Raw genomic sequence first — 18,175 nt, 5'->3', positions numbered from 1 at the left:
TTGGAGTGATTGGGAGCAGGTATGGTTATTTGTCTATTATGCATATAACCCTGTGATGGATTGGTGACCTGTCCAAGGTGTACCCCTGCCTTTCACCCAAAGAGGCCAGAGCATATACAGTATATATATATATATATATATATATATATATATATATATATATATATATATAATGCATATAGTATAGTTGTTGTCACTAGTATTATTAGTTATAGTATTAGTATTTGTGATGATTATTGTTTTATTATTTTTTTCACCTTATCAAAGTTGTAAGTAATAACAATGACTTTCATATTTAAGTCCCAGTAGCCAACCTAAGCCCAAACTGAGCCACTTTGAAGACATTAAATGCAGGGCGTTATCGAGGGGTCCCAGAAGAAGAGAGGATTTGTCCTTACTGTAAGATTAATGACATTGAAAACGAGTTCCATTTTTTATTTTATTGTCCTCTGTATCATGAGCTGCGTCAAAAATTATTTGATAGATGTAAGAATTTGGATTTGATGTGGGTAAGTGATGCTGAGAGACTCAAATGGATTTTTGATCATAAAGTATTTGCACTTGCTGATTATTTGGAGAAAGCATGGGCGAAGAAAAGTAACATACATGTAAAATATCCATTATGGTTTTTGATTTATTTATTTAGTTTTTCTGGTGTACACTGTGCAGCCCCCAATTAAGTGCGTGTGATATTGGGTATTGATGATTTTCTGTTTCTGGTGTCTTATAATCCCGTAAGGGATGGGTCTTCGGACATGACACAAAAATAAAATTCATTCATTCATTCATTCATTCATTCATTCATTCATTCATTCATGCAACTATTTGGGCCACTGACAAATCTTTTTCTTTCATTAAGGATTTTTGTTTTTTGACTGGTCAAAATGTATGCTTATACATATCTTTTGGGTCAAGCTTTTTTTTTCCTTATTGTGTGTATCCTTAATACAAATATACCACTTAATTTGATGTTTTGAAAGTTTCCAATAGATAGATAGATAGATAGATAGATAGATAGTTCTTTCCAACAGGAGGCAGTAATTCTTCTCTTGACGAACTGCGGCTGCGCAGAAAGTACACCGACCCTCAAACCCGGATGTAACCAACGCCTAACTCGTCGGAGGAAAAACGGTGAGTTGAACTAGAAACAAAAACACCTTTTACAAACTTTATAGTACATTACAATACATGAGGTATGATTTACATTATTGGAGTAGTGTGATTGTTTTTAAAACGTAAAAACTTTTGTTCATTGGTTCAAAAGTTCACGAGTTGTTAAACGTTTTCCATCGTTTAAGCTCAATTTAGTGCTGGTTTTCTTCATTTGACAATGAAATGGTCACGATTGCCATCTATCACCTCTGACCGTGCACATGTTTTCTTTCGTTCATCGCTGTTTCGGTCTTGATTTTAGTCGGAAAATGGACCTAAAGCTGTCAATCACTAATGCTCTCTCATTCGATCAGGCTGGTCAATTTCTTACACTCAGCCTCAGCATTAACTTCCTGTTTTGTGTTATTCATAAACTTAACATTTTAATTGTCATGGTTTTAAAATTCAGCAGGTTTAAGATCACAATTTATCCGATTCACTTCTTATGTTGCGGAAGTGTTGACAGTATCCGCTTAAAATGTACATTGGGTTAAATAGGCCGTCATCTTTTTACCACTCTTTTTTTAATCTGTGGTATGTTACCGATGCGGAAGTTATTCACGAACATTGGTAATATTTTGTTCACACGTGTAATAACAAGCCTGGTGGATGCTGTGTGTCATTCTGCCAGTTTCTTCTTGTGATGGAGGAAGAATTCACATGCTTTACTAGACTTGATTTGATTTGATTTATTTTATTTTATTTTTGTACATGTAAAAAAAAAAAGAAACAACACTTCATATGAGAAGTTTAAGAAAACAACAACAAAACAAAGAATTTCATCTTTTAAAACTTGCTAACTTGATTTACATGTGCCAAAAAAAGGAGTAGGAAGAAGAGTAAACTTATTTAGTCCTACCCCCATTCACTGATCATTTAACCTGTATTTAAAATTATTTCCACACCGTACTCACACTGCTAAGTAACAGTATTATTATTATTATTATTATTATTATTATTACTATTATTACTACTATTATATACTGTAATTATACTCGCACACATCCTTATACATGCATACATACATACAAATAGTTGCATATTTCTATATATTTGTACACATATGCCCATATAGATATTTATATATATATATACTAAATAGACTAAATGTATTAAAGCCATACTGGAAGAAGTGCTGCTTCAAATGTTAAGTGCCACTAATAATATGTAGCCTAATACTTATAACAAAAATTTGATTTAGAAAAAAAAAAGTAGTTACACTTGTGTTAAACAATGTAGAGGGATGTCCAGTCTGACTGTGTTTTTCAATATTCAGTTAATACGTGACTGTTTGCAAAGCAGGGTTCAACTTTTGTGGGTTGTGATGGAGCACATTTTCAACCAACTTCTTTTTTTTTTTGTGACTGATCCTTATCGTGTAATGAAAAAGCACACTGGTATTTTTTTTGTGATTAACTGGTATGTTAAAAATTGAAAACAAGTGGATTATCAAAGTTCACTCTGTTTTGTCAGTTCACGTGTAGGCTACTTTTGTTGGGATATAGTTGGAATGTTTATCATGTTGTAAAAATTCATCCATTCAACAAACTTGATAACATAACAATTTCAGTTTCCTTCTGAGGTGTAAGGGAAAATTGTACTAAAGTATTACATTTCAGTAGTTAATTGTACTAATTGCACCCTCTAGCATACCAGATTGAAATATTAAAATGAAATAATTTCAGGTTCCTCAACACTAAATATGCCGTTCTTATTGAGAACAATTCTGGTGCTTTATGGTTATTGCATTTTATTCAATAAGTACATAATTGTATCAGGTGATCATTTCATAGTGTCAAATGTGCAGCAGTTGTTTCAGGGTTTTCAGCACACATGATTGGAATAACCATTAAATCGGATTATACTCTTACACCATTTTAATTTAGGCATTCATCCAAAAACAAATAAGTAAAATAGAATAAGAGAAAAGAAATGCTTTTACTTTTCGCTTGACCACAAGTATTTCTGGATTTGTAGCATGCCATTCATATTACTGGATGGCTAAATAAAAGAAATGCTGATTGAAATACTGCATTATACTTCCATGTTTTCTGAGTCAGTTGTAGCAAAATTTGAACTTAAAAACTCAATGAATAAAGAATTTAAAAGTAGATCTGCATCATTAGATTACACTAGTTTTGGTAAGTTGTATCTAATAAATTGTAATTAGAATACGGGAACACAATGTCATGAAAAATCTTGCACTAGATGTGGGGAAAAAAAAGAAGAAAAAAAGTAATAAACTTATTGGATTTTTTTCAATGTCATTTGAGTTATTCCTGGTCTCAATTTAGCAGGTTCTCTTTATTTATTGTAATCCACACCAACTGTAAAAAAAGAAAAAAAAAACACTAGGGATTTTTAGTAATATTAATTTGATGCTCCGACAGTTAAAAAGTACAGTGAAAAAGAAAAGTGTACCTATGAATAAATGCTACCATGCACAGAGACTGATGCATATGTTTGTAGTAAGTATAAAGTTAACCTAATTGTAATGATCTACCATGGTACTTTTGTTGAACAGTGATTGCATGTTTGTGTAAACAATCCACAAATATAGTTACATATATTCTACAGGAGCCTTTGAAATGAAGCAGACAAATATGAAAATGTAGAAAAAATCTCAACTAGATTTCCTTTTCTACCACTGGCCTATACAATATTTGAGCACCAGTTATTTTTCTCGATTGATTAGTTGGGCCATTAATAATCAATGAGGAAGTCATCATCTTACTGTTTTTGATTCTTTTGGTTTCATTTAAAATCAAGCAAAATGGTTTTAGTTCCTCAAATGTGCCACTTACAGTATCATTGTTGTTAATAGCAGTTAATTCGTTTGACTAACAGACAAGTCAAGTAATTAGAATTTGTCAAGATTGAATAGTTCATCTCTTACTTTTTGATTTATGTCATATGAACAAATTATTTATTGTGCACTCAGATAATCTCGACATCTGTCGGTAATGGAAATAATGCTTCTCTCGGGACCTGGCTGGCTCTTTGGCTTATTGTTTTGGTTAACAATTTTCTTTTCCCCTTCTATTTTTACCTGTAGATGCAGACGATAAAATGTGTAGTGGTAGGAGACGGGGCAGTAGGAAAGACCTGCTTACTGATCTCCTACACAACCAACAAGTTCCCCTCAGAATATGTGCCTACGGTAAGTGTATTTAAAACAAAAAATCTCAGCTATGTTGTAAACACACTGACTTTATCACTTTTTCTGTTTGATATTTCTGTATGGCTGAAATATGCGGTGCTCAGCATCAGACTTTGCCTTATGGTTTCTTAACAAACACTCTTCACAGGTCTTTGATAACTATGCAGTGACAGTAATGATTGGGGGAGAACCCTACACACTTGGCCTCTTTGACACAGCAGGTAAATGTCTTTAAAGGTCTCTCCTTCTTTGTCATAATTCTGTTCCTCTGAAATGAACACAAAACGTCCTTGATTTGATTGTTTTGTGGTTTCTGCTTTTAGGCCAGGAGGATTATGACAGGCTGCGTCCTCTCAGCTACCCGCAAACAGACGTGTTCCTTGTATGTTTTTCCAGTGTCTCCCCGTCATCGTTTGAAAATGTCAAAGAAAAGGTCAGTTTTCAAATATGTTTTTGCATGGACCAGGGGACATTGATCATAACAGTTTTATTAGATGTGATTTCAGTGTTGGCAGAAACCACTTACGTAAACCTGCAATTACAACTCTTTCAAGAATCTTAGTAATTTGGAAGATGTTCACTCCCTTTTGAATTTGATGCCAGCAACACCTTTTAAAAGAATTGCAGTTGGGGCGTGTTCATGACGCGTTCCATCTCTTTTCAAAGTGATTGTTAGGGGACTGAATGGACCAGAAGCTGCAAGTTAAATATTTCAGGTCTATAGACGTCCAGTGAGTTGAATAACTGCTAAAATAAAAAAAGATTCTTTTTTTTCCATTGTATTCTACATTTCTCAATGCTCTGCATGCCTTTAATAGATGCAATGCTTGAGTGCAGGGAGGCCTGTTTTAACACTTGACTTTTGGTGCAATCTTTGTGGTCTGGGAAAATTCAGTGGTCTGGCTGAACTAAGGAGAATCATCTCTTTGCTTTTAATATTTTTCTAACCTAAGATCTCAAAGACAATTTTGTATTGTTTTTGGCTTTGCAGAGATAATCAGAGATTGTCTGTCCCTCTTACTAATATTATGTGTTGTACATGATGAAAACCTCAAATTCTTAGCAGTTTTACACTGAGACGCTGGATTGTTAAAATGTCGATCAAGATGTTGTCTATTTCTAGGTGGTTTTAGAAAGTAAATAACAGTAGTTTGTCTGTACTGTAGTTTTACTTCTGATAGATTCCTCATAACTGAGTCGCTTCTTTTAGTTATCCTAGTGCTAATGGCCATTGTGGCTAGTCGTGCTAGTCATGATAATGACCTGTAAACAGTTGATCTAATTAGTTTTTAGAAGTTTCACCAGGTCTGCTTAATCCAACAAAGTGACAATATATTCGTCATAAACAGTGAAAACTGTCATTGCACTTGGTATTTTCAATTATAGATATGATTAAATAACATAAAATAGAAAATCATGGTATTCTAATTTGCCATTAATTTCATTTTAAACCCTCACTTTTGTGTTAATAGGGCTTTACTGCTTATCATTTATTGTGTTCCAATAAGTTATTGTGTTCCTGCGTGTTTGGTTACGTCTGGCTAAATGCTTACATTAAAACAACTGAAGCTTAAATATGCGTTTGAAAGACCTACATCCTACATTTTCTAAGTTATAATTACATTGTCAAAATGCTCAAGGTGTAGAATCAAATATATGAAGCTGCTAAATGTTCGTTAGTGATAACCTGTCACTGTCTATCTGTTAGTTGTTGGTATAACAAACACTTGTGAAAAAATAAAATCTTTTTGTAGTGTTTTATAATTATCATAATTTTATTCGAACTTTACTGAATTTTTATTTATTTATTTTTCCCAGTGGGTCCCAGAGATTTCTCACCACTGCCCAAGCACACCATTCCTGTTGGTGGGCACACAAGTAGATCTACGAGAAGACAGCAACACTGTTGAGAAGCTGGCAAAAAACAAACAGCGCCCCCTTTACCCCGAGAACGGGGAGAAGCTGGCACGTGAGCTCAGGGCTGTTAAATATGTGGAGTGCTCGGCTCTCACACAGGTAAGGCACTACTTTTAAACGAATTACTAGTGACAAACTTTGTGAAATAGGGAGCTAAATTCCTTTCTATATCACTGATTTTTTTGCTTCTTTTCCACCTCATTCTTTTTCTTCTGCCTGTAACAGCGAGGACTTAAGAATGTGTTTGATGAGGCCATACTGGCAGCCCTGGAGCCCCCTGAGACCAAAACGAAGAAGAAGTGTGTTCTCCTATAGAGGATAACAGGGAAATAAACAGTAAGAGATACAATGCTGTAAGAAATGGAAGAGATGATTCATCAGAAGCATCTACTTCAATTTTGACAGAGAAAAAAAAAAAGGACAAATCCAAAAGGGGCCGGGAAGTACCGTGCCATTGTGATGTATTTTAAAGCCCGTCTCCTCTGATTTATGCCTTCCAGAAAAACTTTGAAAAAGGCTGAGAGCAAAACTCCCACCATGTCATATGTGCCACTTATGTCCTTTTTCTGAAAGTTTGTATAAATTACAGTGTTCTCTTTATTCAGGTGGGGCTGGCCCCCCTACCTCTGCTTCTTTTCTCTAGTTTTTGCCTTATTGGTTTTATAAAGTAAATATTCATTCTTAAAGTGGCTTTTGGCCTCATCCCGTGTTGTTAGAACAGGAAGAGGCAACTTAGCTAACAGCTGTACAAGTAAATGTTAACTGGTACTCTTTTTTTTGTTTTGTTTTATTTTTGTATTCCTCTGGACTGAATAATGCAAGCCCAAGAGATGTATTGTCACTCCAAAAACATAGCTATCTATTTGTCGTTACTATGCTCCAACTACCTTTTAGGAAAGCCAAGTGCGTTTTCAGGTGTTTCACTTTAATGAAAGTGATGGTATTTTGGGAAATGTTAGCTTTTTTTTTCTCTTTCCTTTTCTCTTTGAAACTTGAATTTATATTTTATCGCATTTTTTTTTTTTTTTTTTTTATAGCTACGTGACCAACAGTGATTTGATTAAAATAAAAAAACAAGTTGTGATATTTTTAAGTAACTCTTAATTTTGATAAAAATTGAGATGATAACTTTTTCTAGTACATTTCTGGGTGTTTCTAATGACAGGATATTTGTATTTTTAATAAAATGATTTTGCCAAAAGTGAAATGACCAGTGTTTCTTTTTTTAAAGTTTGAGGAAGACTATTGCATGCAGAACAAAAAACCAAATAGAAGCAAGTTATCGTCCCCTGCTAAAGGCATTGCTGTTATAATGCTTTAAATGGCCGCTTGGCAGAAGAAGCTCCTCTGACCTCTTTAAGCTACATCACCATAAAAGATGTTTTGCATTAAAGGGGAAATAAATTACCTGGAAAAGAGTGTTGCACATAAGCAGCAGAATCTTGTTATGGATCAAACACGTTTTATAAATGACATTCAACTTTGGCTTTCATGTAGCTCATATGGCTTGAAAGCAGAAGTGTTGACTCTGGTCATTTATATCTCAATGTGGAAGGTATATCTGAGTAGAATAACTTCTTTCTTTTTCCCTCTTTGGAACTGCATGATATGACTGTCTCTGCATGCTATTGCATGTAAAGTTAAACCATTATAAGGAGATAATAGAATAACTTCTTACTGTTTAACACCATTACTCTTCTAGAATGACAGCCACAACTCTGTTTGGTCCACTTTGTATAATATATGGCATACATTTTCCAAACTATATACTCTATCGAACAAAAATGTAACCCGCTGTAATTGCATCAGGCCTGTTTTATAATGTTAACACAATACACAGTAAACTGCACCTAGACCTTTTATCATTTTACAAGTTTGACTGTTCATATACTAATGATTCAATAGTTTTCACTTCATCTCCTGATTTTCTTCTTTTTTTTTCCTGCAATGCAGTTGCTATTATTTGAGGCAATGGTCTAGAAAATGTAATCTAACACTTCACTTGCAGTCACACAGTGTATAAATACCATTAAGGGAGGTGGTCATTGCTACACCCTGCTCCTTACCTCTGCTTGACACTTGAAACTATTTGAGCTACTACTGTAGGCTGTTGGTTGTAAAGATGGGTGGTGAGTTTTATAAGGATAGGGATAAAAGATTTTGCTGCTATGACATTCAAACTCAATTGTGCATCAAACAGTGTACTAATACAAAAATGTGCAGTGGTTCTTTAAAACTCCAACTACTTAAAGGCATAGCAAGTGGTCAAAAGGGAGAAAAATGGTGACTATCTCTACTTCTACCTTCTGAGTGTGAGTATATAAATACTAAAGAAATAAAAACACTACATGGTGGTAATTTATATAAACTACTGTATTTATTAGATGTTTTTTTGAACAGACCTAAATGTGCTGCTTCTGCAGAAGCACACACATGAAGGTGAGGGGCAAAACACAAGACAGACACTGATGTAAGTAGAAGTATTGGATATTTATGCCTTCAAAAAAGAAGGCATAAATACATTAATTGTTCTATGATGCAAAAGGATTTTCTTAAAATAACAGAGCGCTGCAACATTGCTGTTAGTTCTGGTTAAGTTCAGCTTTAAATGCTTTGTCAAGGCAACGTATGAATTACTTGCTGTGCATGCCTGCGCCAGTCTGTCAATTTTTAATTGAAACATCACATTAAAAGAAGACTTGTTGATGATGCTGTTCTTTGTCTTAACATTTAACACAATATGACTTTGCAGCTCTTACATAACAATATCTTAACCAAAGGCTGATATTTAGTTGCACTGAAACTGCTTTTAGACAACAATTAATATAAAGCTGTGAATCAAGCTGTTCTCGTCTTTGCTGTATCTAATCTTCCGTAGTGTCTGTCTGGTGGTTTGTTGTGGTCTTTCCTCTTTCCAGTATGGTCTCGTTTGGACCGTCTTACACTCTGCAGGTGTGAATGGTGACTGTATTCTTGCACTGCTGGCAGCGGACTGAGCAGCACCAGGAGAACTTGCAGGAGCAGCGCTGCACCACCTCGGCCCGGCCTGCTTTGTACCCTGGCCCACAACACACCAGCTCACAGCCATCTGGCGCCAGTCGAGATGTCCCTGGGTGCAGTTCAAAAGATGTCAGCATCAGTTTCTTAATCATTACTAATAAGTTGAATGAACTGAATCGTTGGTTTCTCCTGATTAGGTTGTGCTGATCTTACCATTACACCTTCGACCCGCGGTACCAGGGATGCCGTTATCAGGGTCAAGCTGACAGAAATCTGGCGAGGGTGCGAGATACACAAGGTCTCTGGCAGCAGGGGGCTTGACGTGGGGGTCACGGGGAAGCAGAGCTGTCCTGGATCCAATACGAGTCAAGCGTACCTAGAAGGACGATGATATGAAAACATAGTTCTACATTTTTTATGTTCAGCTAGGGAATGGGAGGGATGTTCTGATACCTCTGTGGCTCCGTCGAAGCGTTCCTTCAGCACAACTCCAACACGTCTGAATGGAGGCATGACCTTCCAGCAGGTTCTCAGCTCACAGGAGCCGGAGACGCCATGACACTTACACTCAACCTGCATATTGTGAAGGATGGCCTAAGAATAGATGGATTGTGGAAGAAAGAGAATGTCACACAAAGGCGTAGTTTACAGAAATGGGACTCAAAACAGATGTTGATTTCACCGACCTTTCGACCGGCCTCGTTGTTATGAAGGTTCATTAGCGGGCGCCCTGCTGATAGCCCCTTGGCTCGCTCTGGTTCATCCACAAACGTCTGGGAGAAAGCCACACCATAAGAGAGGTTGTCACTGCACCCTGACCACTGGAAACCTGAGGTGAGAAACAACACAGATTAAGATTATTTGCTTCATTGCAAAGAAGACGGTTGATGATAAAACACCTGACATTAATGGTGCATGCTGAAATGCTTGAAAGTTTCTGCAAATCGTTTTCCACTGTATCTGTGTCAGTGTAACAGCAGTTTAATGCACTGTGTGACTCAGAGTGGGTTCATTTATGACTTATCATTTATGCATGGAACATAAACAAAATCACCTTCAGGGCTGACACCCCTGACCTTCCTGTCGCAGCCACACCTCTCCAGTTCCCCACGAGTGCATGCTCGGGTCACCGCCACTGCCACGGCTGCTGAGGACAAAGCGTGCACAAAGGCCGCCTCACGAGTGCCTCAAACCGCAACAAAGAAGTGAAACAGAAAATTCTCATATCAAAGTGAATGTGAATTTTCCCTAACGTTTCTGTATAACACAATGGATGTACCTTGGTTCATTACTCTGCCAAAAACGTTGATGCCACGTGGGGTGGTGGAACAGTTCCACCGGCGATTCCTGAACTGCTGCTGGCACTGAGGTGGACAACAGACATGGTGGCTTTTCATGTTTATCACCTCCAATACACACAATAGTGATTTCACCTGATCCTGTTTTACCGTACCTCTTCTATAACCATTTCTGCCGCCTTGCGTACGGACTCCATGACCTCCCCCCGTGCCCTGCAGACCCCCACCTGTCCTGGGGTCAGCCCCCTCAACCGTGCACACGGGGCAGTACCGGACACAGGCCTGGAGCGAGGTAGCCTCGCCAGGGAGCTGCGACACAAAAATGGTGAGTATCACCAGTGATTCACAGCAGCATTGTTGAACAAAAAGGGAAGATGCATAATTAATTAGAGCATGGAGGTTAAAGAGGAAGAGCACATTGGGTACAAAAAACCATGAGGCGGTACCAACGGGGCAGTTTTAGAGAGGACGGAAGCAAGGAGATGACCAGGCAAAGACAACAGAGAGAAATAAAAGGGAAAAGGTCACTAGGAGTGAGACAAAGCAAGGGATGGGAACAACTGAGAGAGATTTAGAGACATGTCACCATCTTTTAAAAGTTATAGCATGACAAACAAACTCTCTTTCTCCTCTTCCTTGCACACCAGACTTACAGCCAGTTGGTTGCCATGGTGGAGTGGGTTGCCCATAGCAACAGGAGGAGGAATGGTGCAGTGAGATTGACAGGGGAGACAGTTGGCATCAGACTTTCTGTCTGTCTGTCCGTCTCCGTGCGTCAGGCTGGGTCGCTGGACAGCACGCTGCCCGTCTTTACGGTTGAAGTGATCTGTTCTCTCTCTGCGTCTGTGGTTGAGGTGTGGGCTTACGTGTCTGGTCCAGAGTCGGGGGATGATCCCCACATATCTGTTGAAGCAGTGACACATTAATGTCAAACACACTGCTCCATTTGCGTTTGATATTGTGGAAGATTTTCAAATGAACAATAATTACTTGAATAATAATTCAATACTAAAGCTTAAGTCAATTACTTTAGAAATACATTACTTAGAAAATATTTTGTAATGCTGCATATTTCAGATTTGGTAACAAATAGTCCAAAGGTTAGTAGGGGAAAAAAAAAAAAGACAAAAAATATTTCTCTAAGTTGCGTACTTGACATTGAGTCTTACCAGTTCATACCGCTGTGAAAGCCAGTTATTCCAAAACAAATCAAAATTTCAATCAGTGCAACTGTTCCACAGTTTCTTCATCGGCGATGTTAGTGACAGCAAAAACATACTTAGATTGACGCTTTACAAACAGCAAAAAAAGGTCATCTTTAGAACCAAAGAAACCAAAATCCAGAAGTCCGATTTAAATCACAAATGAGAAGAATTTACCCCCAAAAAGGACAACTTAAAATCCTTTAGCAGTGATAAAAGTCAATTTAAAAAGAAAGGAGGACATTCTGCCATCTTGCCATCAGGTCCATCACTGAAAAGTCAGATGTGTCTGATCCAGCTTGAAAGTGCAGGAGTGTGTGAGAGTAGCGGGATGGGAGTGATGGGTTTTAAAGGAGGTAGAGAGTGAGGGTGGGAGAGGGAGGACAGGCGTGATCCAGGGTGTGGAGTGATGCCGACGCAGGAAGGAGGAGGAGGTGGCTTTGGAAGGACACAATAGTTGTATGTGTTAAAACTGTAAGTTTGCTCCTTATTCTGTTTGACATAAAACCAGAAATCTGGGCTTTGACGAGAAGTAAATAAACTAGTCCTAGTATAAATCATCACATAGCGGTGGTTTCATTGTTTCTTATTGCACACATGTAGACTCACATATGTATGACTCCAATCAGTTAAAGTAAACTGAAGCTGTGTTGCTTCTGTGTTTGAACTTTTGGGATAAAATATCAACCTGCGGCTCCCAAAGTCCCCTCATCAATAAATATTACAGCATTTCTGTTTTCACAGGTATGCATGAGAAAAAGTCTTATCTAATGTTTAATTTTCCCAAACTTTGTTGAGCATTTTACGAGTTACCCCCTCCTCTTCCTCTATGTCCCCCACATTTGCCCCCTAGTTCTCCCTCTCTCCCACTCCCTATATTGTCTTAGAAGAAGGGGTGACATTTAGACAAGGGGAAGAAAACACACTGCCGACAAATATTGGAACTGAGGCAAATAAATCACAAGCTAGGAAGGAGGGGATAAGGAGGCGCCGTGCGTGGTTACACTAGGGGCTGAAGGAATAAAGAAGAATGATAAACCTGATTTGTTTTAAATACATTAAAGAACAAAATGTTATCGCATTATTTCCTTTTTCTGTACTTTCTTCTATTTATATTGTCATGTCCCCTCCGTCTGTCTTGCTGTTTGTACACCAGTGACGGTAATACATTAATATGTTAGTAATACAGACAATCACACACACTGAAACTGCACCTGCTTCCAGCTTTATCTGTGGAAGTTATTTGAGTGAACTTAAATTAGTTTTTGTTATAAATGTACCTATAATAGTGTTTTCTGTTCTATTCCACATTGGACAAGACACTACCAGGATATTGTAAGAAGTATTTAATCTTTCACCCACATTAGTTTTGTTCCCAATGTGTTAGCTCTTGTTGTGTGCGTAATATCCCTAGAGCTAAATTTCCAAAACATAATAGTAAAAACATGAATCCACTTTTTTTAAATTCTTTTATCAAAAAAGGTTACAATATTTGTCACAAAGTCAATCGAATAAAACCTGTAAAAGTGTAATTCTTATGCAAATATAACAAAAAATGTTATCAAACTGATGCAAACAATACCATACACATGATTTGTTTAAATGCAATTTAGTTGCACCCCAAGAGACAGATTCTACCACGAAGTTTCAGCTGTTTTATAAGCTGAGCTACTTAGCTTTTACTTACTTAGTTTATTTTGTAGTGCAACGACTCTGCGCGTAGGATAGAGTTAACAAAGTAAAACCGATGGAAAGAACGTGTTGTCATAGAAGCTGCTTTAATGAAACATGATTGCACCTTATTATGTTCCAGTAAGAATCTTAAACATTTTAAGATTGATTTTTCTTGATAGTACACTGGTACATTTCCTTTTCCTCTATTGTAATTTATGTTTAGATAGATGTGAATAATATGTGTTGAGTATGTATATGTTGAGCCTTAATGCATCTTTCAGTCACGAAGCCCATTCTTTAATAAACATGTATTTATTTATTAGTTGCCAGAGTAAAACGCTGCCATTTCCTTCTTGGATAGCCTGTATTCATGTCTCAGGATGTTTTTAATCTCAGGTTTTCTCTGCAAAACCCCACCAACAAACGTTATTATGTGGCTTATCAACCAGCAAATATGTCACATTCATCCAGGATACATTTCTTTTATGACTGAGGAACTTACAGGAGATTATCCTGTATTTATCTGTGGTTTCCAGAAAGGTAAAATTCCTGGGTTTCCCTCTCGTGGCTGGGCAGACATCAATGTGATTGTTTTTCATTTTTACTTTTCACTTCAGAAAGAAATGAAATGTTTTCACTCAAAATCCCCCCCAAAAAGTGAAGTAGTGGCTTAATTACTGCTCTTATAGACTCGTTTCTTGAAACTAAAGCTGTGGTTTTTAAAGATGTTCAACAATCTAGTTACTGAGGTGGCTGAACCCTTTGACACCCAGCTCATGGTCACCCCATCTCTCACGATCGCACCTATCTCGGTTTGTACCCGCAAAGACAGGTCACTTCTAGACTCCCTAACCTTCTTTTTTTAGTCTTCCTCGTGTCGTATTCCTCCTTTGTGTCCCCTGTTTCTCCAAGTGACGTCCTCTCATGGCTCCCACAGCAACGCCATGGTGACTCGCTGGCCACCGTCATGTCCGGCGCCTCTGTTATGCTTATCCCTTCACCCCTATCTCGTAAATAACTTCCCCTCTTTTTTTCATCTTTATCTTTCCCCCATTTTGTGGACATTTTATCATGCTGGAACACTCCAGTACTGATTGACTGTAGCCAGGTTGCAGAGCGTAAAGAGATGCTTGTTAAAGCCTCAGCATGACATACACTCAGAGGTGACTTGCACTCTCCCTGTTCCAGAGGGAAGCAGCCGTACACTGAGAGGCTGTTGCGAGGTGGAGCAACTGTAAACCAATCCTCCTTCATACAGTGATGATTGCCGTGGAATTGATGATGGGCCTCATTCAGTACGGTTACCTCAGGGTGACTCTGAACTTCATGAGCATGTCCCCCTGTAGGTCATTCATTAAGAGACACAAACTGGATCCAACACCTTTAGGTCCGACTTTCTTTGATTATCTTTTTTTTTAAACTTATCCGCTCTTGAAGGCGACAGCAAAAATCATATCAGGCATAGACATGATTCCCGTGCATGAGCGCGCTCACATTGCTCAGGCATGTCTGCCAACAAAGGGCTGAATGCACTGTGTGCATGAATGTGTGGAGCGTGTGCATGAATATTATGGGATGGCGGGCGGTGGTGTTGTCAGGCAGGGAAGTGGGGGTGGCGGAGTGGGCGGCGATCTGTGCGTGCGTGGGGGGAGGGGGCAGAAGGAATGGATGACCCATGAATGTTATGGAAATATGGTGGTGTTGGGAGGTGCAGCCTCTGTGAGGTGGAAAGATGGCTGTGCAGATGGGACAGAGGGAGCAGAGAGTGAGGATGAGGTGTTGGTAATGGTGCCGCATGTGACGTTAGCACATGTGCATGCGCATACATGCATGTTTAAGGGGCAACCAAGCAATGGTGACAGACAGCGGCCAGACATAGGCCTTTGTTGCTATGCAGTCAGCATGTATGGCACAGTGGAGCATAGTGGTCACTGGAGTAAAGTGAAGTTCCTTCTGGCGCTGCCTTATTTTCTGCCTTTTATGCATGAAAACACAACCTTCCTATAATCATGAGCAAAAAAAAAGTTTTCATATCCCACATTCTATAAATACACATCTGACCTTTACAGGGCAAATGCAGACCTTCAAATGAAAATGCATTAGCTTCAGAGGAGTCATTGATTACATACCGATGGTATTCTGTTGTTAAAATTGTCTAAGATGCATGCATGAATGTCTGAGGATACTAATTTATTAGGGATGAAACCCAATTAAGACGTAATGTATGAATATAATGAGGTAATCTGTGACTGTCAATCTTATTAGTAACACATTTTAAGGCGTAACAGGGAGCATCGTGTCGGTCAGTCGTAACAGGCTCATGACGTGCAGCCACTGATCCAGCTGACAGAGGTTTATCTGCAATTTTATGTGACATCACCACAAGTTTATCTTTACTCCAAACTCAATATTTAGATTATGGCTAAAATATAAAGGTGACTTTGGAATTAGATCATTTAACTACTTTAAATACTCCTAAAGAAAAAAGGTAATCAATTTCTGATTTTTTTTTCCCCGTTTACTCGCAGCTAAAAGGTGTGTATACCGGTGTGTTAAATGTGAGTGTGATGTTCACGCTCTTGTGTTGCTGTATATGCTCACATTAGATCTGATAATGAGGTGCTATTCAGAGACGGAAAAAATGATGTAAAAATAGAGGTATAAATTACTCACAATGCTTGAATAATTCTGCATGTAGCACAATTGGACCTTTAGTAACCTTTTTATTATGACTTGTTCAGCATGAAAGGGCTTTTATGAATTCTCCTTGTAAATAAAATCCAGCCTGCTGAGCAGAAAGCGTGCTTACACAACACTCTTTACATACCGTATTTCAAACCTGGAAGTCTTTATTAAAAGTACGCTGTCAATCTAATGAGAAATCTGTAGAGCTACATGAGATACACGATCAGAAAAGCATTTTTATTACAGTTATATTTATTAATGTGAGGGATCTGCTCATGTGCAGCCGCTGAGGTTGTATGGATTATATTTCAAATAGGACATTAAGGCTGTTATGTGTGTGTTTTTATGAATCAATTTACTCCCTAATGAAGTGTTTTAAACATCAGACAAGGCACGGGTATGAAGTACACCTGTCATTGCTGGAGCGCTTGAACACCTGTTGGCCTACGACCGTAGTTGATGACATAACAGATGGGAAACAAATGTAATGCAGTCTTGTTGTTTGACTCGTGTTTCCTGGTACAATTCACAACCGTCCCAGTTCACATGCTGAAGTGTCTTTGAAGAAAGTTGGTCCGGAGTGATATTCACTTGTAGGTTTGCTGGATGCTTTTCTTGCAGAGTTCAGGTGAAACCCCCAGATTTTCTCTTTTTCCGTTTACTGTTTTTGATAGTTGTTGTATTACAAATTGAGCTCTGTGTGTATTTATTAATGGTTGTTGTACTCGGTCTTGACCCCCTTCTTGTCAGAATATCACAAACCAAACCTTTTAAGTAAGTAAGTACATTTATTAACGGATAGCCCCTTGAGATGAATCATCTCGTTTTCGAGGTGGTCCAACAAAAAACATACAACACAATACAAAACAGTTACATACAACATACATAATACATACATAAGGCCCTCACACACAAACCCGCCCACACACCAGTCCACAAGACCCACCACACCCGAAGAACACAGGTAAACACTGCATATAATGCAGTAATAGCAACAAGAACAACAATATTAATATTAATAATAGTCATTATGATACAGTATATGAAGAAATAGATACATTGTATATAAAATAAATAAATAAAAATAAAATGAGAAGGCAATACCACTAGAGGCAACTACATGGTTTATTGAGGGTGGAATATAGTGAGTTTTAAAGAGATGTAACGAATTAAGTTTTCTTATATTAATGGGTAAGTTGTTCCAGTCTGATGGGGCTTTAAACTTAAAAGCACGTATTCCAATTTATTTAAAGGTTAAAGGAACGAAAAAGAAGGGTTGCTGAGTGTTTCGAAGAGAATATGAGGATATATATGGAATCAGATATTGCTTTAAGTAAGATGGATAACTAAAGTGGATACATTTGAATATGAGTTGAAGCCAGTGGTATTGTCTTCTTGAGCTGAGGGGTAACAAGTTTAATGATTGATACATGTGTGTGTGACTGTTGTGCACCTGTTGGTCTGTGATCAGCTGATCAGCAGCTGATCGGCAGGCGATCAATGATCTGATCACAGCGTGGTGAGGATACCAGGCCCAGCGGGCCTCTGACCTCAGCTGGGACCACAGCTCTGACTCCTTTGCCACCGTCTCCCTCACTACCAGGTGAACACTACTCAGTGAGTATTATGGTCTGTCACACCTGGACGCCATCTGACTGACTCCTTCTTGTCTTTTTAGGGCACATCAGGGCACATCTTTTTTTCTCCTTTTAAACTTCCATCAGAATCATACCTGTCAAGTTTTGGATTTAAAAATACGGGAATTCTTCCACCGCCCACTGTCCCACCAGCCCAACCGAGGTCCAGTATCTTAAATTTTAAGACAGATTTATGAGAAATCTAAAATAACTACCTGTCAACCACTTACACACTATGTGCTCATAGCCTGATAGGCCGACCTTTGTTGACACTGAAATGCTGTGGACACTATGTATGTAAGCCTTAATGAAAACACAAAGGGGAATTAGGGCACACTTATTTATTTAAAATATTTTCAGTTTATATACACATTGATTGTCTTCAAGTGAAACATTTACATTTTTATTTTAAATTTTCACTCATGTGACTCTCTGGTGCTGCTGACGGAC

At 38.1% G+C, this 18,175-nt stretch overlaps 2 protein-coding genes across 2 annotated transcripts; one reads left to right on the top strand and one right to left on the bottom strand.

The window, feature by feature from the left end:
* The first annotated feature begins 1,002 nt into the window (after positions 1-1,002).
* cdc42l (cell division cycle 42, like) lies at positions 1,003-7,436 on the top strand. Its single transcript, XM_061717095.1, has 6 exons — positions 1,003-1,131; positions 4,208-4,312; positions 4,461-4,533; positions 4,636-4,745; positions 6,131-6,328; positions 6,455-7,436. Exons 2-6 carry the CDS (start codon positions 4,208-4,210, stop codon positions 6,542-6,544), a joined length of 576 nt encoding a protein of 191 aa, XP_061573079.1. The 5' UTR covers positions 1,003-1,131; the 3' UTR covers positions 6,545-7,436.
* Positions 7,437-8,594: 1,158 nt separating this feature from the next.
* On the bottom strand, positions 8,595-12,029 carry wnt4b (wingless-type MMTV integration site family, member 4b). Its single transcript, XM_061718432.1, has 9 exons — positions 11,697-12,029; positions 11,181-11,430; positions 10,683-10,836; positions 10,509-10,593; positions 10,284-10,415; positions 9,916-10,058; positions 9,683-9,823; positions 9,443-9,605; positions 8,595-9,338 (listed from the first exon to the last, which is right to left on the bottom strand). The coding sequence occupies exons 2-9, from the start codon at positions 11,267-11,269 to the stop codon at positions 9,169-9,171; spliced, it is 1,077 nt and encodes a 358-aa protein (XP_061574416.1). The 5' UTR covers positions 11,270-11,430; positions 11,697-12,029; the 3' UTR covers positions 8,595-9,168.
* Between the last annotated feature and the right edge of the window lie 6,146 nt (positions 12,030-18,175).

This window comes from Cololabis saira, chromosome 3 (assembly GCF_033807715.1).
Source record: "Cololabis saira isolate AMF1-May2022 chromosome 3, fColSai1.1, whole genome shotgun sequence".
Taxonomy (NCBI): Eukaryota; Metazoa; Chordata; class Actinopteri; order Beloniformes; family Belonidae; genus Cololabis; species Cololabis saira.
Note: the sequence above shows the minus strand (reverse complement) of the source record. Positions and strands in the feature narration are given on the sequence as shown.